This window comes from Balaenoptera acutorostrata, chromosome 10 (genome assembly GCF_949987535.1).
Source record: "Balaenoptera acutorostrata chromosome 10, mBalAcu1.1, whole genome shotgun sequence".
Taxonomy (NCBI): Eukaryota; Metazoa; Chordata; class Mammalia; order Artiodactyla; family Balaenopteridae; genus Balaenoptera; species Balaenoptera acutorostrata.
The window spans coordinates 75,303,463-75,326,730 of NC_080073.1; the positions used below are offsets into that span (position 1 = coordinate 75,303,463).

General features: G+C 48.8%; 1 protein-coding gene across 2 annotated transcripts; it reads right to left on the bottom strand.

The window, feature by feature from the left end:
- Positions 1–60: 60 nt before the first annotated feature.
- On the bottom strand, positions 61–15,600 carry MRPS18A (mitochondrial ribosomal protein S18A). 2 transcript variants are annotated; one of them, XM_007193793.3, is made up of 6 exons: positions 15,467–15,600; positions 8,652–8,683; positions 6,106–6,213; positions 3,569–3,692; positions 3,271–3,340; positions 61–481 (listed from the first exon to the last, which is right to left on the bottom strand). In XM_007193793.3, the coding sequence occupies exons 1-6, from the start codon at positions 15,576–15,578 to the stop codon at positions 337–339; spliced, it is 591 nt and encodes a 196-aa protein (XP_007193855.2). In that variant the 5' UTR covers positions 15,579–15,600; the 3' UTR covers positions 61–336. The 2 variants fall into 2 exon arrangements, with proteins under 2 accessions (XP_007193855.2, XP_057411441.1); XM_057555458.1 differs by lacking the exon at positions 8,652–8,683.
- Between the last annotated feature and the right edge of the window lie 7,668 nt (positions 15,601–23,268).

The following is a 23,268-nucleotide window of genomic DNA, read 5'->3' on the forward strand; positions in this document are numbered from 1 at the left end:
ACTGGCCGGAAATGGGCCGAGCCCCCCGCACTTCCCAAGCAGTGGGCGCACACCCAGTGGGTGAGTACAAGCCTGGTTTATAACATTCCTGTGGGCAAAGCTCCTGTCCACCAGCAATGAGCCCAGGCCAATCACGAGACCACAGCAGCTGCCTGGGGACTCGACTGCCCCACCTGCACCCAGAGCCCAGCTCTGTGGCGGGGCAGGCCCAGGGCACTGGTGTTGGACCTGCTAGCCCTCGTGCCATCCACGTTGGAGGAGCCGGGCCACCCTGGTGGGATGGGGCTGGAGTGCAGGATGAGCTCAAGGCCAGCTCTCGGGAGGCCCTGCTCTCAGTCAGTGATACAGCACCAGAGGCCTGCCCGTGTAGGAGATGTTGTCCTTCAGGAGGGGGGACCCCACGGCCATGCGCACCTTGTTCCAGCGGTGGCCTTTGTTGTAGATGGGCTTGACGGAGCGGGGAGACCAGCGGGTCAGGTACCTGTGGAGCGAGGACGAGAGGTGGCTGTGGGACCGTGGGCATGGCCTCCTCGGGCCCAAGCCGCGCTTGGCCAACCGAACCCTTTCACCAGTTTTCCTTTCTTGAGAAGGGGCTTTTCCTGGGAGCAACTGCTGAGTATGCTGTAAACAGATGGGCTGGGCTCCTGCTGCCGCAGGTGTGTGTGGCCAGGGGTCAGGCAGCACAAGGCCACACGCTTCCTTGATCTTTATGAGTCGTCAGTGTTTGTGTGTATTTGCTGGGGGAGGAGGTGGAGGAAGAGGCTGCTTAGAGAGCAGATCATCCCTCTGTGGCCCAGTCACGGGGAGAGGAGAGGCTGATGTAAGGGCCTGGAGGAATCCTTCCCTCTCCCCCACTTGGCTCACTCTGCCACTCCAGCCTTCAGGGAACAAGCCTAGGCAGCCATAACTGGTGGAGGATCCCTGCCCCTCACCCAACCGATGATGGGGGCCAAGAAGGTTCTTGTAAGTAGGGGGGGTGGGGTGGGGAAAGATGGCTGCCACCCATAGTCCTTTTGCCTCCTTTGGGGATGGCAGCAGGGCCCTGATAGTTCCCGGAAAAGTGGCTCATGCCGGCTGGGACTGGGGTTTACTCCGTCCAGAACGAAACTTGGATCCTGTCCAGAGAGGCCCACCCTTCGTCCTGAAAGCTCAGCCATGGCAAAGGCCAGGATCCTCCCCTGCTTCCACACTAGGTTAGGGCTCAACCCAGCCGCCTCTAGAGACCCTCAAATGAGAGTTTTTAATTAAAAAAATTAATAACCATGGCTGAAAATTTTTAGCTAAGAGTGAAAAAATGACTGCTGATTTATACATTTCAACTGAGCTCCCCTGGACCTCTGTCTTCTGCTCTGAGCTTTGAGAGGAAGTAAAAGCTGTGGGTGGTATTGGCCTCCATGCCACGTGCGAGGTGGGCTGGCAGGAGAGGGCTTCCCCATGTCCACTGTGGCTGTCAGTGCCCCAGCAGGGAGGCCTCTGTGCAGTGGGCTGGCCCCAGGGATGCCTTTGGTGGTGCTGGGACCTGGCAGGCCCCTGTGCTGGCATTTCCCAGGCTTCAGAAGGGTGGGTGAAGAGGTGGGGTGTGGGAGCAGCCTCCCCCAAAGGGGTGCTCCTTGGGTTTGAAGACCCCAGATCCCGAGGCTCACCAGGCTCTCCATAGTTGCTGCCCTAAAGGCCCCCTGCCCCTCCCACCCTGGAGAGACCCCAGGGAAGCTGGGATTCAGCTGGCCCTGGGCCTGATGCTTGTGCCACAAGGAGCAGCCAGCTGGCAGGGGAGGGGGCTGAGGGCCTCCGGACGGCTCTCTGGGAACACTCCAGCTCTAAGAAGAACCAAGGCTCCTTCCTCCTGCCTCTCCTGAAGGAGCGGGGAAGGAGGACGCATGGCTCCCCAGGGCCCGGCACAGCCTGGGCCGGTGCGTGGCAGCTCAAGGACCTCTGGATGGAATCATAAAGTCCCTCATAAGGAATCAGCCTCCCATGTAGCCAGGACTCCCTCTCCTCCCCAGGGTGGCCTTTGCAACCCAAGAGCCCCCACGCATCATCAATCCTGTGTCACGTTAAAGGACACCGGATATATGGGAGGGAGCCTGGCTTTGCTTCAAAGGCCTGAGGGCAGGATGGATTGTGTCCTTAGGCCTGCTGCTGTCTCTTAACGAGTCAGGGTAGGGGTGGGCTCAACCCCCAAAAGGTCCACAGCACATTTGGGAAAGACAGGAAGAGGTTAATATGTCCCGTTCCTCCGGGGCTGCTGGCAGATGGCCCAGCTAGCAGTGTGGGAGGTGCAGGTGGAGATGGGCAAGGGGCCAGGGTGTTGGCGAGGCGTCAGTGAAGACCCAGCTCTGGCCCTGCACCCCCAGCCCAGCAATCCATGGCTAGTATCTGCCTGGCCTCTCATCCTCCATGCCCGGGTTCTGTTGGGGATCAGCCTAGGAGATTTGCTGAGGGTGGGGTATCTTGCTTTGCTTTAACCATAGAGTGCAATTCCAGTGGCAGCGGGACAGGCTGAAGGCAGGGGGGCTGTTGATACGATACGGGAGAACAAGAAGAAATACCAACATCGATTTTACAGACCTGGATCTACTCTCAACAAGGGGGTATTATAGTTCTAGGAGTATGTGAGTGTGGTAACATCAGAGACAGCTGTTTAAGTGTTAGACAGGAATCTATTTCTACACCAGAGGGGGCCACCCTGCTTAGGCTGAAAGGCAGACTGACTGATTCTAGGATCTAGGGGACTTCCTCTCCTCCTCTACAAAACCTCAGGACCTCATGGGATGCCATGTGCAGCTGTGCAGGTTGTTAACTGCACAACTCTAGGGAGCACCATTCACAATCTAGTCTACCTGGATGCTGCCTTAAAGTTTTGCAGTGTACTATTTGCGCAGCTATGTACAGTGGCCCTGCCCCAGAGAGCCTTCCCATTTCTATTTCTAAGGCCTCATTTTGCCCTTTAATAACCCCAGCGCTATTACTGAAAGTTTGCAGAAGTGCTCTGACATTCCCATAGCAACCCAGTATGATGTCATAAACAGAAGATTAGTACATTCTAATGCCCAACAAACGACCTTCTTACCCTTCCTACCCCTGTGCTAAGTGCCCTACTGGGGAGGGACAAGGAAAGAGGCTGAGGCCGGCAGGGGAGGGTAACAGAGGCGTGCACAGTGGTCGGACTGATGGGGTGGGTGCTTAGGCTGGAAGGGATGGAACGCTCCAGCTTTCCTGAACTGTGGGACGAGCTCCAGGAGAGAGCCTCCCCAGCCCAGGTTTGCTTACCTGTTGAGTCGGGGTTTGCTCTTTGGAACAAATCCTTCGGGAAGCTTAGGCCTGTGATTTGGGAGCAGACCTGAGTGAAGCGAAAAGCATTTAAGGGGATGGTCTCTGCAGCTCCCTGTGCAGCTCTTGGGGGCTGGAGGGAAAGCCCAAGGGGGTGGGAGGTTGGCACTGCCGGGTGAGTATAATGAAGCCTCTGGATACCCATTGTGCTTTCAGGAGGGGTTGGAACATGGGGCAGCTGGAGGGTGGAAATGGTGCCCACAGCCTTCTGCCCCTCTTAGCCCAAGGTGCCTTCTACCTGCTCGGTGGGCCATCTTCACACACTCCTCAATCTTGCGGTGCTCTTCCTGGCACAGGCCTGTGACCCTTCGGGGCAGCATGCCTCCGTGTGGCCGGATGAACTGACTGAGCAGCAGAACATCCTAGTGGAAACGGAAAACAGGAGATGAGGGTCCTCTGGACAGGCACTTGCTGCTGGGGAGCCAGGGCCGAGTGGCCTCCAGGGGAGGCTGCTGTACCCTGGCACTGCAAGAGGCTGAGGCTCCCCTGGAACAGACCTGAGGCCACTCCCTCCCCACAGAGCTTTACACACGAGCCTGCTATCTCCACCCTAACAAAGGTTCAATCCCAACTTAGCAAGATTTCCCGACCCCATTACCAACCCCAAAAGTCCTCAGCTCCTCCATGAGATAGTCTTCTGATAGACCAGGTTAGAGAACAGGAACTCTTCAAGAAGGTTAACAAGCTTTCATGCACCCACGGTATCTTTCCTGGTGATGAAAGGTGTGTTCTCCTCCTTGGGTGAGGTAGGGGGTATGTCATGTACTTCTGCACAACAGGGAAAACCCATACCATTTCCGCCCCCAGAGTCTACATGCCACAGTCCAGAAGACCCACAGAGAGCCCCTCGACCTTGTGCCATGCCCTCTGAAGCCCCAGGTAGCAATAAGCTGAGGAGGATGGGGCCAGGTTGCGAGGTTAAATCCCACATCTTCTAAGCCCCCTGTGACCAGATGTAAATGGATTCTTGGACTTCCTTTGAACCATTAGACTGCTTTGGATGAGTCAAGGAGAGAGTCAAGAATTAAGAATCAGAATCAAGAGAGACCACGTCCCCTCCCAACTCTCACAGGATGGCTGAGAGGGTTAAAGAAAAGTCACCCACCCGACCCAGAGGGGCCTGGCATGCCTGTCTCCATGGTCCTGGTCCTCAAACTGACTCGCTGCCCTGGCAGGTGCCTCGCTGTATAACGGCAGGTTTGTTTTAATCACTGGACAGCTCCCGGGGGACCCAGGCCCCCAACTGCCACCCCTGTAATCTCCAGAATCTGATGAAAAGAACTTGGATTGGGTTATCCAGGGATAATACACTGGTCTCACAGCCCCAGTGCCCCCACTGCAGGCTGCCAAGAAGGCTGACAGCTTCGTGCAGCTCAAAGTGGCGGTGCCCTGAGCGGAAAGGGGTAAAAGGAAAACAACTTCTTCAGCCTTTACCTTGGAGGGGACTGGATTTCTTCTGCTTGATAAACACAGCCAAGTCCATTTCCTGGAAATGGCTCATAGGAAGAGTGCCCCATGGTGATCAGGCAGGTGTGGGGTTCACCTCTCTATCCACAGCCGGGATTCTAAGTATGGCCAGGACCCCACTAACTTCCATGTCACAAGAAGCTGAGAGCACTGCCCTGTGGCCTGCAAGTTCCCTGTCACTCCAGGCGGCCATCAGCGGAAGGGCCGGGACAGGTCAAAAGAATACCCCCACCCCCACCCCGGGGTGGCCTGAAGCCAAGGCTCCCAGCCCAGGAGATTAGTTGGGTCATTCTCTTCAGATCCCGTGGACATGTGGCCTCTCCTGCTCTGACCACCTGACCGGGATCTCTGCCCTTAGTCATCCCATTCCACACAGGGGCATAGGGACAACCTGCAGGTCAAACTGGCCCAGAGTCCGAATCACCTGAAACCTAAAAACAGGGTTGCTTAATGTCACCAATAGAACGCTGAAGGACAAGTATGGATTTCTCCAGGGCTGCGTCCTTTCCCCCAGGGCCGCCGCATCTCTAGACACGATATAGAGGAGTAGCGGGGATCGTAGGCTCTGCCTGCGTTTTGTAGCCCCCGAGTGTGCATCCCAGCTCTGATACTCTGAGGCAAGTTCTTAACTTGTTCATTAACAAGTTCATGCCTCAAATTTCCTCATCTGTAAAACAAGGATGAAAATAGTACCTACTTCACAGGGATATTGTGAAAACTAAGTGAATTATGCCCCGTAGGTGCTTACACACAGAGCAGCACCCCGTGCAGCTCACCTATTGTTGTTCACTCTTATCATCTCTCTGTGAAACAATAGCTCTAGAAGAGCTACAGCAAACAGGGGTCTCTGTAGCTCCAATATGGAAAGAGAATGATGTATCCCCAGATCACAGTGAGGACTCTTCAGAGATGCCCTCATTATAAAAGGAGGAAAGCCAAACTCAGATTCTGATTCCACCCCCCTGGGAACACAGCCCTAGGAGACCAGGCTCCAGGGCCCTGGTGGTCTGAATCGACTGCAACTAGACCATGAACTAAGTCAGTGACTCTCCACCCTCGCTGCACATTAGAATCACCTGGGGAGCTTTAAAAAATAATGATGGCTGGGATCCACCCCAGGCCAACAGAATCATCTGGAGGTGGAGCCTGAGCATTTTTTAAACTCCCCTGTGATTCTCACGTGCAGCCATGGTTGAGAGCCGCTGGACAAAATGCTTCTGTCTTGGTGGTTCCATGAGATGCTGCTTAAGCCCACGGGGAACACGAGCTCCAAGACGCACAGACATGTGTGTCTGTGCCCAGACTCACCTCGTAGGTATACTTGTATTTCAGGTTCCAGCGGCAGATGGGGCACTGGCCGGAGGGGTTGGGGGGATTTGGACTTTCCTTGGGCGTCCCTGTGATTCGGCCTTCAATCTAGGAGGCAGAGAAAGAGAGCCTGTGAGGGAGAGGGCTGTGCAGAGCCTCTGATCCTCAAACAACCCCCCGAGTGGTAGGAGTGCTGGTGAGACTTCATCTCTGGGGGCCTCACGCGAGTAGCTAACGGGTCCCTCCACCTGAATTGTGGTGCTGATTCCATAGCTGCTGGACAGTGGACCTTGGGGTGGCCACAGAGATGGGTTTGATGGTCTGCAAGGGTAGTAGAAACTGAACTTAATGCTGGTGGCAAGAGGGAGGGGTTTGCTTTATCAGCTGAACGCTACCTTTCCTTCCTCAAAAAGACAAAAACTCCAGAACATTATGCTTCCCTCTCTCTCCTTTGGGAAAAAGTAATAAATGCACATGGTAAAAAGTTTCAAACTATGCAGGGATGTGGAGTCCAAAGGAAGTCTCCCTCCCATCCTGCATGTCCTTCTCAGAGGAAACTGCAGTTTCCAGTTTTACCTGACAGAGGTAAGTCTATGCCAGTGGTTCTCAACCAGGCAGGGTTGCCTAAAAACAGGGTCCAGGGGACACTGGACAATGTCTGAGACATTTCTGATCATCCCCACGGGGGGATGGAGTGCTACTGGCCTCTAGCAGGGAAGGTGCTAACCACCCTACATGCACAGGACAGCCCTCACTCACAACACAGAACCAGCCAGTCTAAAACGCCAGCAGTGCCAGGCTGAGAAAGCCGGTCTAGGCCTATACAAGCAGACAACCGTGTGCACTCCCCTCCTCCCCCCTCTCTCTAAAAACACAGAGGGGAGGATACATTCCCCTGCCCTCCTCCTCTTATCTCTCTGGATGCCACCTTTCAAACCGTGCTGAGGCCACGTGTGAAGTGACCTCCTCCATGGCTGCTGTATCCTGTGACACAGCCTTGGAATTACTAAGCTCAGTAAACCAATGATCTGGGCATCAGCTCCAGTTGCAAGAAGGGGAGTTTAGAAAGCCTTGCTGATTGAGGCCACGGATTGTGTGAGGTTGGGACAGGTCTGAGAGACTCTGGGAGGGAAGCAACACTGTCTCCCAGGGAAGAACTGGCAGAAGGCAAAGGGGGCCAGAAGCAAGGCTTGGCCGTGCAGGGTGCTGTTACTACCCTTCCGCCAAGGCCACCACAGCTACGCCAGAAAGGGAGAGGTGCGCTGGGAAAATGTGCAGGTATATGGAAGGACTTGGGAGGGGGTCAAGGTGGGCCTGGTCGGGGAGAGCTAACACTTATTGGCTCCTCACTATAGGCCTGGCTCTGTGCTAATAATGGTCCACATGTATCATCTCATTTAACCCCACAACCTAGTGAGGGCAGAATCATGATCTTATTTTACTGATGAAGGAAGTGAGACCCTGGAGAGTAATACCCAAAGTCAGCCATGGCAGCGCCTCTCCAGGCATGGCTGGGTTACCTCCCCCAAGGGCTCTCACGGGGCCACATACTTCCGTGTTCATTCCACAAATAGCAAATTCACGCCCCACAGGAAAAACACTCTTCACACTCAAAAGCCAGATGTGCTTCTCTCCACCAGCATGGAGTTTAAAGGGTGAACACTTGTTTTGGCTTTAGATAAGGGAACCAAAAAAGGTGCCCTAAGGCAATGGGATCCCCCTAGAAAGAACTGTTTTGAGGCTAAGCAGTGAAAAGGCTGAGGGAGTGTTCTGGGGAAGACCCAAAGAGGGAACCCTAAGGCTTGTCCTGGGGATAAGAAGGCCTTGGGGAGGACTGAGCTTGGCTGGCTGCCAAAGGGTTAAATCTCTGGTTGACATGGAAGCTACAGAGGCTTCTGGGAACTCGGTGGAGTGGTTGAGGATTTCTTGGAGGGGTGGAAGGCCATGTGAAAACAACGTTGTCTTTTAGGGATTATAGGATAATCTAGGCCCCATGACTCCCAGAGGAAGGGAGGTGAGATGGGCCCAGTGAGGGAGGGGGGGAGTAGGTGGGTGAAGAACTGTGCTAGCTTTCTCACCAACAGAGAAGACAGGGTGCCAGCTGTGAGCCCAGGGCCCAGAGAGTGTCACCTTCTAACTACATCACTGAAGGAGTAGTAGCTTAGTCATTCCAGGCAGAAAGGAAAGATCCAGGCTCCTCGCCCGGGGTCTACTCTCTCTAGTCTTGTCATTACCTTATTTTCCCCTTTGGAAAACTGACTTATCACCCGCCAAAGAACATATCAGCAAATACCTATGAGCTCTCGTCATACAAACGGCCACTTTAATCAAGTAACAGATGCCTTAGTCCAGGCACAGCAACTGTTCCTGATTAACCACACTCTCACACACAGGTTGAAAATAGTAGACTGTGGGATTTATGGTCACAGAGGGAGCAGATCCTGAAGCCAGGAGTCCACTTGGGGCCTCCCACCCTCCCTCAGAGGAGCAGCCAGGCAGCTCCAAGCATTAAAGAGGTTATAAGTGGCCAACTCGACGATACTTACTATAGTTGTCTTCCCTCCTTGGATCTCCACCACTACAGAGATAAAGGGGAAAAACTAGGTCAGCCATTTAATAAGGAACAGCTCACACTCTACACATGCAGAAAAACGGAGCCCTCTCTCTGCACTCTCCCACAGCCCTGACCTGGAAAAGGAAGTGTGCAGGGTTCACCTCCCAGTGCCAAGGCTCTGTGCCCTGGAGGCTGGGCGGGGGCAAGCCCAGATGCCCACGTCATATCATCTGTCTGGGATTAAGGGTCTCCACACTGTTTCTGCCTTTCTAAGCTGAGATTCATCTTGGTTCCATCCAAGGTACTTGGCAAGACCTTGCCCTACTGTGGCTAGCAACAATGGCCTAGGAGTTGAGGGTTGAAGGTGGGGGGTGGGAAGTGGGCAGAAGCCGCTAAAAGACCTTCAAAAATACCCATCGCGTATGTTCTTTCATGAGGAGAACCAGACAAATATGGTTCCTGACCTTGACGAGTTTGCAACCTAAGACACAGCACTGAACTAACACTGCTCCAGGGGTCCCACGGTGGATAAGTAATGAGACCAGTTCACTCCTAAAACATCCTGAGAGCCTTGTGTTACAGCTGTACAAGGGCAGCTGTGTGAGTCAAATCCTCTCCTCTCCCTGCAGGGGTGCATTTTGTTATCCACACTGGAGAGGGGTGATGGGAGAGGTGGGAGTGAGGGGCCTGCAGATATGGGGTCCAGGCAGAAGTGCAGAGAGTGCTGCAGTTCCACACTGAGAGGGCCTCCCTCAGCTCTTCGCTGAGGCAGTCAGAAGAGAACCCGAGGGCAAGACAATTAAGTCGCACGCACAGGCACGCAAGCCAGGCTGTACATATTTCCTCTTACTTAACCAGGATGCAGAAAGACAACTTCAACAATATCCAAAGGAAGAACCAAGCTAATAACCCACATTCCGCAAATATAATCAAATAGAAAGTTCTTGGAGATTCTCCCTTGGTCTCCCAGTTTCTTTAGAGAAAGAAGCCATGGCTTTTAGCATAGGAACTGGCATACTGCAGATGCTCCATAAAGGCTAGGGAGCAAAATACTTCTCATGATGCCCTTCTGACTGCTAACTACTGTAACAGAAAACATGAGTGCACGTACTAGGCTGCAAACTGTCTCCCCAAATAGTAAAACCATATTTTAACAGTAGCTTGGCTACCACAATCAGTTCTACTCAGCCCTAGCCAAGGAAAGAAGTAGTACAGATCAAAAAGAGCCTAAGGTTAACTTTGTGAATCTAATGAAAGTTACGGACCTTGCCCTAGAAACACGTTGGTAAGTGTACACACAATTAGACATGGATTACAGGAAGCTCACAGACTCCTGCAGCTACACACCTAAATGGTAATACTGGTTTTCCCTCAGGGATGGGAGGAGGTGATTTTCTAAAGTTTCTAAAATAAACATGTACTGCCTTTGCAATAAAAAATAAACAGTAAAAAGAGAGAATGAAAATGTCTAAGAAAAAAAAGTGAGGCAATTCTAACCCACCGGAGGCCCACAGCAGCATCTGTGATCACTGAGCTCTGTGACTGACACCAAACTGGACACAGATTGCCTGGAATTGTCCCCCGTTTGTTTTCTGGGCACGGCCATTCATAAAGACTCATTACTTCAAACAACCAACCTGAGAGCCTCTCAGCTTCAACTCCACACACACAAAGGAGTAACAACAGCCAGAAAGGCCCCGAGGCTTTCTCCAGAGAACACTGTATACTCATCAATTCAAAGACAAACTAGGTTTCTCTCCCTAAGAGAAAATGCGTCACCGCACAGATCTACTTGCTCCGAACAGAGACCAGCCTAAATGGGATGTGGGTGAGACTCAAACTGGTACTCAGTCTGATGGCCAGCACAGCTGCAGGGAGATGGTCACTGCACTATGTCAGCCTACAAAAGTAGGGAGGCAGAAGGATGCAGCCCTAGCCCAGCAGGGCTGCCAGGCACCCTGGAAACTTTGCAAATTTGCAAAAACCAAGTTGGAAGACGGACGGAGGGTGACCCAATCTGAGCAACAACAGGTGGGGGGCGAGTTTTTAAGAATCCCGATAGGAAACAAAAGGAGAGACCCACTCCGGTACCACTCGAGTCAGCGTGAGAACAGTGCCCTGAAATGAAGCGGACAAACATGTGCTTCCCCTCTAGGTGGAGGCACTTGGGTCCTAACCATCAAGTAAACAAGTCTAGCAAAACACACATCACTCCCGGCAAAGAACCAAACCGTGAAGTCATCCCACTGGCCCCTGGAAGAGAGATCAAAGCCTGTAGCAAGCTCCACTGTTAATGAGCTCCCCACACAGCAACTCTGAGCCAGTGAATCATCTCACTATAAGTCAGTGGGTAAAACAATAGGCAGATGCTTATCTAATAGAGACAATTTGTCAAATGCGAACGAATGACTGGAGAACTTATACAGGACAGAGATTGATCAGGGCGGTGTCTCAGTGCAGGGGCAGAGGGCCCACCGGAGCCTAAAGGGGCCCTAGGAGATTTCAAGCCTCTGAAAACAGGAGTTAGGAATCAAAATAGTATTGCTTTTCAGCGTGCATACAAAAACATGTCAAAACCAAACAAAACCTGAGATCCATTTGTCCCTGGCCTCCTCTCCAGTCAAGAGAAGTGGGGGTGGCTAAGAAAAGCTGGACTAACAAAAAACTGTTAGTCACTAACTGAAAACTTGTTTAGAAAAAGATGGAATTGCTCTTGTGTTCCGAAATATGGCTGTATCAAGTAAACTAAGGAAAGATACGAAGCAGTTTTCTAAACTAGAATTAAGGGCCAAAATCTTCTAAGATAGGCACTTCTCATACACATCAAATAATCTGTGCCACAGGAGGCAACACATTTGCTGAGCACCCGTGGAGTGTACAGCCGGGCTCCACCCACTGTGGAGAGCTCCAGCCTACTAGGAGACACAGTCTTTGCCCTAGAGGAGAAAAGAGAACTAAACCAAGCAAGGGAATCTCACTCTAACAAAGTCCATGCCTCGTAAAGAGGTCCTTTGAGTACTTCAGTAAATACTCACCTAGGATGGAGTCCAAGATAACTGAATTGTAAGTCTAGAGCAAACAGCATCGAGGTGAGATTGCAGTGAACGCAAAAAGACCTCGATGGCCACATAAACACAGACACAGTGAACTGCAGCAGGATAAAGACCCAGCTGTTTAGTAAAGGAGGAAGTGAGGAGAGCGGAATGATGAGGAGTGGAGGGCACTGCTGCAGGAAGTGCCCAGAGACCAAGGTCCTTCTTGGAAAGGATCCATGGAAACCAAGTCCCAAGTAGAGTATGAAGGGACGGAGTAACCGAATGGCAAGGTGGCTAAACGGCAGCCCCAACAATCTTATGTAGGGTCAGGGAGTAGAGCACATGTTTGGGAAGTATGGACATTGACTACTTTTCTCCAACTCCTTCCTTGCTCAAGCTCTGCTCCCTTCTGTTCATCTTTAATTCTGCCACTAAAGTTTTCTGATTCTCTCATCACCTACCCCTTCCTTTTCCCTTGGAACTCTGAGGGAATGTCCCTCTGCACAATCCTTCAAATGAGGAGTCTTACTGCTACATAAAAATCTCCCTCCACTAGCAGGTTACTCTGGACTACGTCTTTTTTTTTTTTAATATTTATTTATTTGGTTGCACTGGGTCTTAGTTGTGGCAGGCGAGCTCCTTAGTTGCGGCTTGCTGGCTCCTTAGTTGTGTCACGTGGGCTCCTTAGTCGTGGCATGTGAACTCTTGGTTGCGGCATGCATGTGAGATCTAGTTCCCTGACCAGGGATCGAACCCGGGCCCCCTGCACTTGGAACAGTCCTAACCACTGCACCACCAGGGAAGTCCTTGTACTATGTCTTTTGAATTCTTTAAAGGCCCCAATTTGCTCACTCCTCTCTCAAAGCTTTTACCTATAGGGATGACCATCCTGCCAGGCATATCCTTGTCTGAAATGCTAAGTCCTCCAGAAAGCTCCCTTAGGAAAAGATGAAGAAAATTCCCTTCAGCCTTCACTCATTTCAACACACTCTGCTCTGAGGGTCTGATAGATCATTACTGTTAATTCAGATAGTCATATGTGTTTATTTTTCTTGTTTTAAATGCATTCCTTCACAAGGGCTCTAAGAGTGACAAGGCAGGAACAAGGTCTAACCTCTGCTAGGTCTGACAGTGTCAATCATGAACACTAAATGGTCTCCAGCAAGTTAATTGACAAGTGCTTTCAGGGAAGGGAGGGACCCATGGGGAAGCCCTGCTATGGAATACCAAGGTGATGTTACTGGAGGGAAGAGTGCTGGCTGTTCTTCCAACTCTACTACTTACTAGCTGTGTGATATTGGGCAGCTACCCAACACCTCTGGACCGGATTTCCTCATTCGTAAAAATGCCTGTAATATTCACCTTTAAGGATTGTTGAGAAGACTGAATAAGTGTACGTGGAAAACCTAGCACAGTGTTTGCAGCAGGCACTTAGTAAACCACAACTTCCATTTTTTGTCTTCCTTTAGTCTTGCTTCTTCTGTAATTATCTTTTTTGGTTTTGTGTGTCCCTCTGTCAAACTTTAGACCAGGCTTTCTCAACAGCAGCAGGAGCAATATTTCAGGCCAGGTGGTTCTCTGTTGTGGAGGGCTATCCTGTGTACTGGAAGAGGCTTCGCAGCGTCCCTGGCTTCTACCCACCACACGCCATGAGCACCAGCTGTGACAACCAAAAATGTCTCTGGACATTGCCAAATGTTCCCTGAGAGACAAAACTGCCCCCAGTTGAGAATCACTGCTTCAGACAGAGAGATTCTATAGGCAGGAGGAGTGGTGCTGAGTGCCCATGAACTCTTGACTAAAATTAAGGAAGCACTATCTGATACTCTGAAAAGTAGAATGCTTGAATATTTTCAGCAAGACACCCAGCTTCCTCTCCATGACTTTAAGTTCTATGTGTACAATATTATTTGTGTGTAAAATATACCAGCTGGAACCAGTCAAATCTAGCTCTATGTGTAATTCTTTATGCCTTACACATAATGGATAGAATATCAAGTTTTGTTTTTTTTTCATTTAAAGGCTTTGGAGATAGGTGGTTCTCAAGAAAAATATAGAATATGGTAATGCCTTCATGTAAGATCACATCAATTCAATTATTTAGCCTTTAGGTCTGACAGTAACACAGAGAAGCTACCAAGTATTTATGGCAAGGAAGACTTCAAACACCCATCTCATCATACAGCCCAGCATTTCACAAACTCTCCAACTGAAAAATTCTAACCTCAAATATTCCTTTGTAAAAAAACAAAACTATTCCGCTTGCTTATCCTCTGGGGACATAGCAAAAAACTGTTTTCAACTTCTGATTTCATAAAGGATAAGTAAATTGCAGCCGTTAGTGTTTGACACTTGGTAGACGCCCTCAAAAATGTTATGGGCATATGCCTATTTTGCAGCATGGGAACAGATGAAACACCTTATCCAAGACACCTCTTTGTTGTCTTTCTTTATCAATGAATTAGTTTATCTAATGCTAACCAGGCAGTATCTGGATTTTGTTGTTCTTTCTAGCAAATGTTCCATCTTCCCTTCATAGCTAAATTTTTCAAACACACCTATTCATTTCTTCATGAACTAGCTCTCTCATTTCCCCAAACTGGGTTCCTTGTCTGCCATTCTATTGAAATTGCTGTTTGAAAGCTAAAAAAAGAGACCTTTTCTGAGACAAATCCAATGCTCTCTTCATTAGGCTTTTCTTTTTGGACTTTTATGGTCCCCCTGGCAAAAATGATCACTATTTTCCTCTGGATTCTTCTCAGCTTTAGTTAAAGGATATGCTGGTCACTACTACACCAGATCTTAAAAACACACACTCACACACACACAAAACCACTTCACTTCTATTGCACATCACTCATCCTTTCCTGCTTCCAGCAGTGCACAAAGACTATGTCCTGAAAGACCTTTTCACTCTCCGCCAGATTCCATCCTTTTATGAGCCTGTTAAAGACACATCCCCTTCATGAAAACTTCCAATTTGGTTTGCTGTTGCCGGTAACCTAATCTCCCTGTACTTCCGCATGTAAATACCTAATACCTAACTTGCATTTATTGGAGTGTATCATATCATCTTATTAGAATCTAACTTCTCAGGAAAAGGGTTATATTTTTTTTTCTCTAGAATCCCTTAACAGTTTGAAGTACAGCACTTGGCCTTCAGTAAGCTCTCGGTGCAATACTAGAATCAGGCTGCTTTTCCAGACTTAAGATTAATGAAAAGCAAAACCACCATCCAGCATATGCCTCTGTTTCAACTGTTCAATGGTCTTTCCACCTTAGCTTCCACTTCTCAGACTAGCGGCCCAGGCAGAAAAAGCTGCCATCAGATTACAGCATTTTCAGATGAGAAACTGGAAAGGAAGGCCCGGCGGAGGGTATCCAGATGTCCTTCCCCGATGGAGCAGGAATTCTTTAACGAAGGAGGCGGCGATTCGGCGAATACGGAACGGAGAATTAACATGCAGGCTCTAACCAAAAACTTTCCTGAACCCTGGGACAGGTTTCTCTTCTGCCCCTGCTAACTAAGTAGGGTTTTCTCTCCGATCTCCATCCCCCCCGTCCCCACGCATGAGGACAATCACGATGGGTGGGAGATCAAAGTAACAGCATCAGGGTCTGGAAGGGAACTGCAAGCACTCCCGGAGCCCAAGAATCTCCGGCGTTTCGGAACCGCGCGAAGGAAAGGGAGGGAGGGGCGCACGGGGGCAGAAGGACGCAACCTTCGCTTCTCCTCTTCAACCCTGGGAGGTCACCAGGACCCAGGACTCACCTTCCCTGAAACCGCGAGCTGGAGGCCGGGCCCGGCTGGTCGCGGCCTGGCCTGCCAGGAGCCCTCTGAGCAGCCGTCCGCAGCCGGACACCAGCACATTGAGGGCCACCATCTTGAAAACCAACGCTGACCCCTTGTGCACTTCCGCTTCCGGAACGGCGCGCGCGCAGCCGCAGTGGTGGGCCGGAAGGTTGAGTTCTGTGGGCTTGTAGCTCCGTTATTCTTGTCCGTTATTTCCATTTCCTCACCTCTCCCGCTTTGAGCAAAGCGGTGCGGCGTTGTGTGAAGCCTGTGCTTTGTTCCGAGAGTCTAGGGAGGTCTTTAGTTCCTGTCTGCCAGTCCTCGAAGTTTCCAAGGTCGCTTTCGTTCCCTGGCGGGTTCTTCGGTAAAATCACATGCACTGCCCCTATTTCTTTAAAACTTTTTCTTGTCTGCAAGTGAGATGTGGATTTTCAGTTTCTTGAGGCTGGGCTTAAGTCTGTACCAAAGCAGTTGAAATGGTTAGAAACAATGGTTCTGGAACATCAGGTATCCCGCAGACCTGGGATAGAGTTAATACCACCCGCACCCCACCCCACCCCCCACGCGTCTTTCATTCTCATAACTTGGCGCTTCCCTTTGGCCCCAGGGCCTTTGCTCAGCTATTTCCTCTGCCTGCTCTGTAGCTACTGGGAAACTTACTTCTCAGGGCTCAGCTCAAACTTCACTTCCACATTAGAGTTTTCCTTAACCTCCCTGTTACTTGTTCTCAGCACCAGATACCTCACCATCTTAGTACCCCACTCAACTGCAATTTTGCATCTGTTTGTGTAGTATGTGTCTCCTCATCAGACTGTAAGCTCCTTGAAGGCAAGGACATTGTTTTTTTTTGGTTGACTCTCATAGCTCCAGCATCCATTATGCGCTTGACACATAATGAGTGCATTATATACTTGTTGAGTGAATGGGTAGAACCTATTTTATACCGTTTTTGTGAAGATTAGATGGGATAAAACATAAGTGCTCAATAAACAATTTATTAATAGGGCAATTACTGAAATGGCCCTTGTGCTAGGTACTTTTCATAAGTTTGACATACTTGCCTAATAAAGAAGCTTATAGTACCAGAAAGAAGACACAGCTGCCCAGTTTTCTGTCTTTTGGATTTGCAGGATGTATAGGACATTCCCCTAGAGCTACATAAGAAAGGAAAGCCATTCACAGCTCAATTCTTCCACATTGTGGTTAGGATATTCTTTTCCACACCGGAAGGGGGATTTTCTAGTTATCCTACTCTAATTCAAGGATGGGAAAATCAGGCTCATTAAATGGCAGAGCACGTTCCCTGATGAAGGGGAGGGAAGGAGTCCATCTTCCAGTTGGGACTGCCATGCTTGTGGACTAAGAGGATGCAGAGCAGCTGCTGCGTGGGGAGCTTGAGTGGTGTCACCAGAGATGAGGAGAGTGGGAGAAACATGGCGTTGGGTTTCCTTAAAACATCAAATTCAGCAAAAACAGGGCCTGGGAAGGGGAAACTTGAGAGGAAGGTCAATCTAGGTGAGTGAGACGGACACATGGATTAGGAGTGGAGCAGAGGGTTTTGGCGGTGTATAGGTCCAGGTGTTCTGGCCAGGATAAGGAAATCCTTGGCTGTTCTTGTAGCTTCTATATACTTCCCTTCTGTACAGATGACCTTGAGCCCTTCCTGCTTGTAGCATACCCCTTGTTTCTTTACAAGTCCCCAACTTCTGGGGATGACTGGGACCAAGGCAGCTACAGAGCCCCACCCAGGGTTTGTTTTGGACATAGTGAGCTAAAGTATTTGAGTGCTAACCTTCCCTTCGTTATCATATCCTAATTTAATATAATCAAATTTTATTTTAAAAAGCAACTTATATTTTCTACAATGACAAATAACATGTGATCATAGTAAAAAAAAATGACAATAAAGAGAAAAGAAATATCCATAATCCAGAGATAAGCATTATTTGCATTCAGCAAAATGAAATAATACTGTGCATATTCTTTGTTTTGTAATATCTTATTTTTCTGAATCCTTGCGTAATTAGCCCTTACATGAAAAAAGAACTCTCTGAGACCAGATTTTGCTCAAGAGACTAGCCTTTACTTTAAAAAAAAATTGTTATTGAAGAATAACCTATATAAGAAAGTATACAGGTTATCAGTATACAACTTGATAAATTTTCACAAAGGGAACACATTACTCACACCAAGTAGAACATTACTAGCACACCAGAACACCCCCTGGTGTCCCCTTCCAGACACTACCCCCTCAAGGGTAATCATTATCCTGACTTTTAGCACCATAAATTACTTTTTCCTGCATTTGAACGTTATATAAACAGAACGTCATGTAGCATGTACTCTTTTCTGTCTGCTTTCCTCTGCTCACCAACATCATGTTTGTGAGATTCACCCGTATTGTTATATATTGTTGTCATCATTCATTATCATTGTCATATAATGTTCCATTGTGATTATACTACAATTTACTTATCCTTTCTTTTGTTGATAGGATTTAGATAATGTCCAGTTGGGACTGTTACAAATAGTGCTGTGATGTACATTCTTCTACATGATTTTTGTGAAGACAAGAGCAAACTTCTCTTGGGACTATATCTAGGAGTGAAACTGTTCAGTTATAGGGTATGTATATACTCAGCTTAAGTAGATTCTGCCAAACAGTTTTCCATAGTAGTTGTACCAGTTCCCAGTGTTCCACATCCTTATCAATATTTGATATTTTTTGTGATTTTTCATCTTGGCCATTCTGGTGAGTACATAGTAGGATCTCATTGTGTTTTTAATTTACAATTCTCTGATGCCTAAATGAGGACGAGTCACTTTTCATATGTTTATAAGCCATCTAGATTTCCTCTTCTGTAAAATGTCTTTTCAGGTCTTTGACCCATTTTATATTGGGTTGTCTTTCTTATTGATTTGTAGAAGTTCTTTATATATTCTGGATACTTGTCCTTCGTTGGATGTATGTATGGCAAATGTCATCTGCCTCTCTGTGGGTTGCCTTTTCATTCTTCTGTATTACAGTTGACCCTTGAACAACGTGGGGGTCAGGGCACTGATCTCCACGTAGTCAGAAATCCGAGTATAACTTGTAGTCAGCCCTCTTTATACAGGGTTCCCCCATATCCAAGGTTCTTTCGTATTCATGGTTCCACAATCGGGGAACCAACCAACCAAGGATCAAATGGTACTGTAGTATTTACTATTGAAAAAAAATCTACATAGGAATGGACCCGTGCAATTCAAACCCGCGTCATTCAAGGGTCAACTGTATATTTTTCGATAAGCATTGTTTTTAATTTTAACATAGTGTAATTTATCAGGTTTCTTTCCTTTTTGGTTGGCTTGTTTGGTTTCTTATTTAAATTTTTTTCCTTGTCAGGGTCATGAAGATGTTCTCCTATGTTTTCTTCCAAAAACTTTATTGTTTAACTTTCACATTAGATCTGAACTCATCTGGAATTGTTTTATTATGTGGTCTGAGATTGGGATTAAGATTCATTTTTTTCCCCCATAGCGAAATTTAACTGACCCAGCATCATTTATTAAAAATGTCATACTTCCACCCATTGCATTTTATCTGGTATAGATCTATTTCTGGAATCTCTGTTTGATCTCTTTTTCTGTTCTTTAGCACTGTTTTTTTTTTTTTTTAAATTTAAAAATTTTTGGCCGAGCCATGCAGCATGCAAGGTCTTAGTTCCCTGACCAAGGATCAAACCTGCACCCCCTGCAGTGGAAGCACGACATCCCCTTTAGCACTGTTTTAAATGGCTGTATACTACTTGATTGTCTGGAAGTGCCATAACTTACTTAACTAATCCCCGATTACTAGGTATTTAGGTTGCTTTTAATTCAAACATATTTTCTAAGACCTATCTTCCTACTCCAAAAATAGCATCTTTTCATTAGTGAGTCTTATATACCCCTGTCCCCAGTTGGGTATGTTGTGGTTTTTGTTGTTGTTGTTTTTTCAAGTACAACTGTACTGTGGGATATAAGGGAGTGAGGGCCCTTCTCTGGGGGGCTGCAAAGTGGTAGTTGCCACCCAAAGGAGAGGTCTTTTCAGGAGCCAGAGTTTCTGGGGCTGTTGGCAGAGTCACTCTCATGCACGGGAAGAACTCTTTCCAGCTGCAATAGTAATCCTGGGCCTTGAAGGGCAGCAGTGACACTGTGTGAACATCTATGAGGGAAGGGAGGCTGATGAACCATTCCGTATCCTGACACAATCTTCTGTCCACCTCCTCCTCCCAAGAGCCCAGCCCCCTTGTTTCCACCCCATTTTTCCAAGGAAATCTTCCTTCTTTCCCCCAGCCCTTGTCCTGGACCCTTGAGAGAACTCAAGTCCCAAGTAAACCGTCCTAATGAAGACGTTCAGGGAAACATTCATAACAGATGAACCCAGAAGTGTTCATTTTGCCAAGAAAAACTTAAACTCGCAGCAGAGATGATCTGGTCTAAGTGACTTGCTGCTGGCCAACAGGACAGCCAGCTCGGGTCAGAGCAAAAGCAAGAGTTAGGAAGCCATGGGTGGATCAGCCTGTCTGTGGCTTCGGGGCTGAGGAAGTTCTGGTCCCAGCTGTGGATGAGTGTGCTCTTCCAGCCTTCCTCCCACCTCGCCCAGGAAGAGTGGGTCAGAGCCAAGAGCCACACAGATGTTCAGATGTTCGCTGTGAATGAGCAGAGGCAGCAAAAAGGCACGGGAAGGAGAGAGCTGATGGGGTAGAGACAAGGGTGGGAGGGGGCTGTGGGAGAACTGGGAGAAAAGGCTGGCAGAGCCAGTGACAGTCCCGTTTGCTCTCTCCTAATTAATGTGGTTTCCTTACAACCCCCCTGCTGATTCCAGCTGGTCAACTCAAACCATAACAACACGTGGCCTGCCCGGCTGGCCTGGGCCAGGAGCTGAGGCTGGGCGCCTCCCAACAAGGGTCTGGTTTCCTCTGCCCCCGCTGCCCCTCCTCCCCAACTGGCTTTGTGCAGATGAGGGAAAGGACAGCGCCTCAGTCAGGGTTGAGGTGACAGCCAGGGACTGCTGGCTTTGGGCTCACCTGGCTGCTCACCTCGGTTTCCCATGACCTTTAAAAAAGGGCAGTTCCCTGCTTGTTTGGGCTGCTGCCTCCAAACAGGTTTGAGTGGGGGTGGGTGAGGAGACCTTGACAAAGAACCCCTTGCTCAGCAGTGGCCTCTCTACCTACAGGTGTGCCCTGTTTGATGCAGTGGGCCTGGAAACAATCAGGGTGTGTCCAGAGTCCTTGCTCATTCAGTGTTTTCCAGCAGCTTTTCAGTGTTGTTTCTTTTCCTCACCAGGACTTTACTCTGTCCAAATTACTCATCTCATCCCCTTATTTCTTCATTGATTCATTTCGACAGCAGGTTTCAATCGAGCAGCTACTATGTGCCTTTCGTGAACAAATGATTACATGCATCAGGGGAACACTCTCCAGGGGTGAAAGTGCTTGTCTGATAAGAAACATTTTGTAAACTGGATGATTGGCCTGGGGTTTATTTGCTTTCTCTCCCCTCCCCGCTCTTCCCTTCAAAAATTAAAAAAAAATAAATAAAACACGCACCAGGAAAAGTACATAAAGTTTAAATGTACCCTATAACAGATTAATTGTAAAGCAAAACTGATTCATTTCTATGCTGGATCACTATGGCATGCTGCTGCCCTGATATGGATAAGGGGGGAAAATACAAAAGAGAAGTGGGATTGGTGAGAAGCAGCTTTAGGGGCCTTCAGTACCCCAGAACCTTTCTGGAAAGTGAGGCCAGAGACAGGAGGCCCCAAACAAAACTGCCGGAGGACAGAAAGCCTGCAGTGCCCTTTGTGTGCACTCCCCAGGCCCAGGCCAGAAGCCTCTCCAAGTGAGTACACCCTAGTCTGGATCCCCCAGTGCTTGGCTGGCATTTGCCTCACCCCAGCTTCACCCAGTGGTGGGAGCCAGTGAGACCCACTCCACTCAGTTTCCTACCAAACCAAGCAAGCCCTGGTTGTGACTGGACATTTCTGCAGAGGGCTGGATGACCTTTCAGAAAAGGCCTTCATGTCCCTGTCAGGCTGAGAAACTCATCAGATTTCTTTTTCCCGGCGCCTCAATTCAGTTATTGTATAAGGAGAAGGTTTTTAACCTTTTAGAACACTTTGGAATTACTGGCACATTTTTGCTACTGGGTAGAAAATGGCACCTAGTGAGCTGCTGTCCCCTGCATGCACATGGGGACACCTACAAAAGCAAAAGGAAGGAGCTGCAGACTGAAACTCAGGCTCTGCTTTAACCAACTGGCAACCTGAAGTCAGATACTCACGCTCTCTGGGCCTCAGTTTCTCCATCTGTGAGGAGTCCTGTATGGTTCTAGAATTCTGGTTCTGTGAACATTCCCATCCTTGTAACCCGGAATGGCAGAGTTCAGTCTTCAGCTCCCACTTCCCCGCTCTGCTCTCTTTCAGAGTCTCAGCCACTTTCACCCTTCAGCTTTCACCTTCAGGCTGATAAGAACAAAATCCACAGCAGTGCTTCTTTGAGCTCCAGCCTCTGGCTCCGACTGCCTACAGAAATTTCTATTTGGTTCTTCTGAAGGAGCTTAAGTATACACCATGTCTAAGTAAGGCCACCACCACCTTCCTGATAAATGCTGTCAGGGCTGTCGGTCTCCCTCTCGCTTACAGAGTCACCATTGACTGCCCTCGTCCAATTTTCAAAGTTTTCATAAGTTTCATGAATTTCAAAGTTATCTCATGATTTCCCCCTCTTCCTTATCATTTAAATTTCCACCATCTTCTAATACCTCAATTTGTCCATCGTCTTCAGTTTCCCCATCTCCAATCTACTCTACTGTCTCTGTCTGATTTTCATAAACACCCCAATCACTTTACTGCTCCATGGCATCTCATCGCCCACAGCTGGAGTCTGAATTTGCAATTTTAAGGAACTCCTGGAAGACTAAAGTCTGAGAACTGCTGACTAAGGGGAATAAAGTCCCAGCTCTGCGGCCTGACGTGAGTGACGTGACGTGCCTCCCACTACCCTTCCTACTCTTCCTCCCTCTTCTCCCGCACAGACTCTCAAAACCCACCCCTGCTCACTTTCCTTCCCTCCTCCACCCCCATCATGTTCCTCTTCAGGGGTGCCCTCCCTCATCTCCTAGTCGGAATCCCCCACTTCTTTCAAGGCCTGGCCCACCCCTCACCTCCTTTGTCTCTTTCTGCATTCTCTCTCTCTCTTTCCTTCCTGCCACTTCAGTGCTTGTCTGCCTTCTACCTCTGGCTCCTTAGTTACATGCTATTCCACATTAGCCAGGACTCTCTGAGTTGTGGCAGTCATCCAGTTTGTAGAAGGGCATTTGCTACCTTTTAGAACCAGCCTAGGATGGGCAGAGTTCAGTGGGGCCTCGGGACACCTGGAGCCAGAGACTCAACCACCACCGGGCTCTTCCCCTCCTCCTCTTGTCTCTGTTTCTCTCTGCACTTGGCCTTTATTCCCTTGTTCTCTCCTCAGGAGGCTGCCAGCAGTTCCCAGCCTTGAGGCAGGGGTTGAGTCACTAAGATTGGCAGTCCCCAGTGGAACTTGATGGAGAAGCTGCAGGAAAGGCAAAAAGAAGAGCAGTTTCCCCAAAGAAGGGAAGTACTGTTTCAAGAGAAAGGGAAAGTGCTGGACAGAAAAGCCAACAAATGGTCACCACTGTATTAGTTAGGAGTCATGTCAGCTATTCATGACAGAAAACTCCAAATAGCAGTGACTTAAATAAGATGGCAAAGGACTCTGAAACCCAAGCTCCTT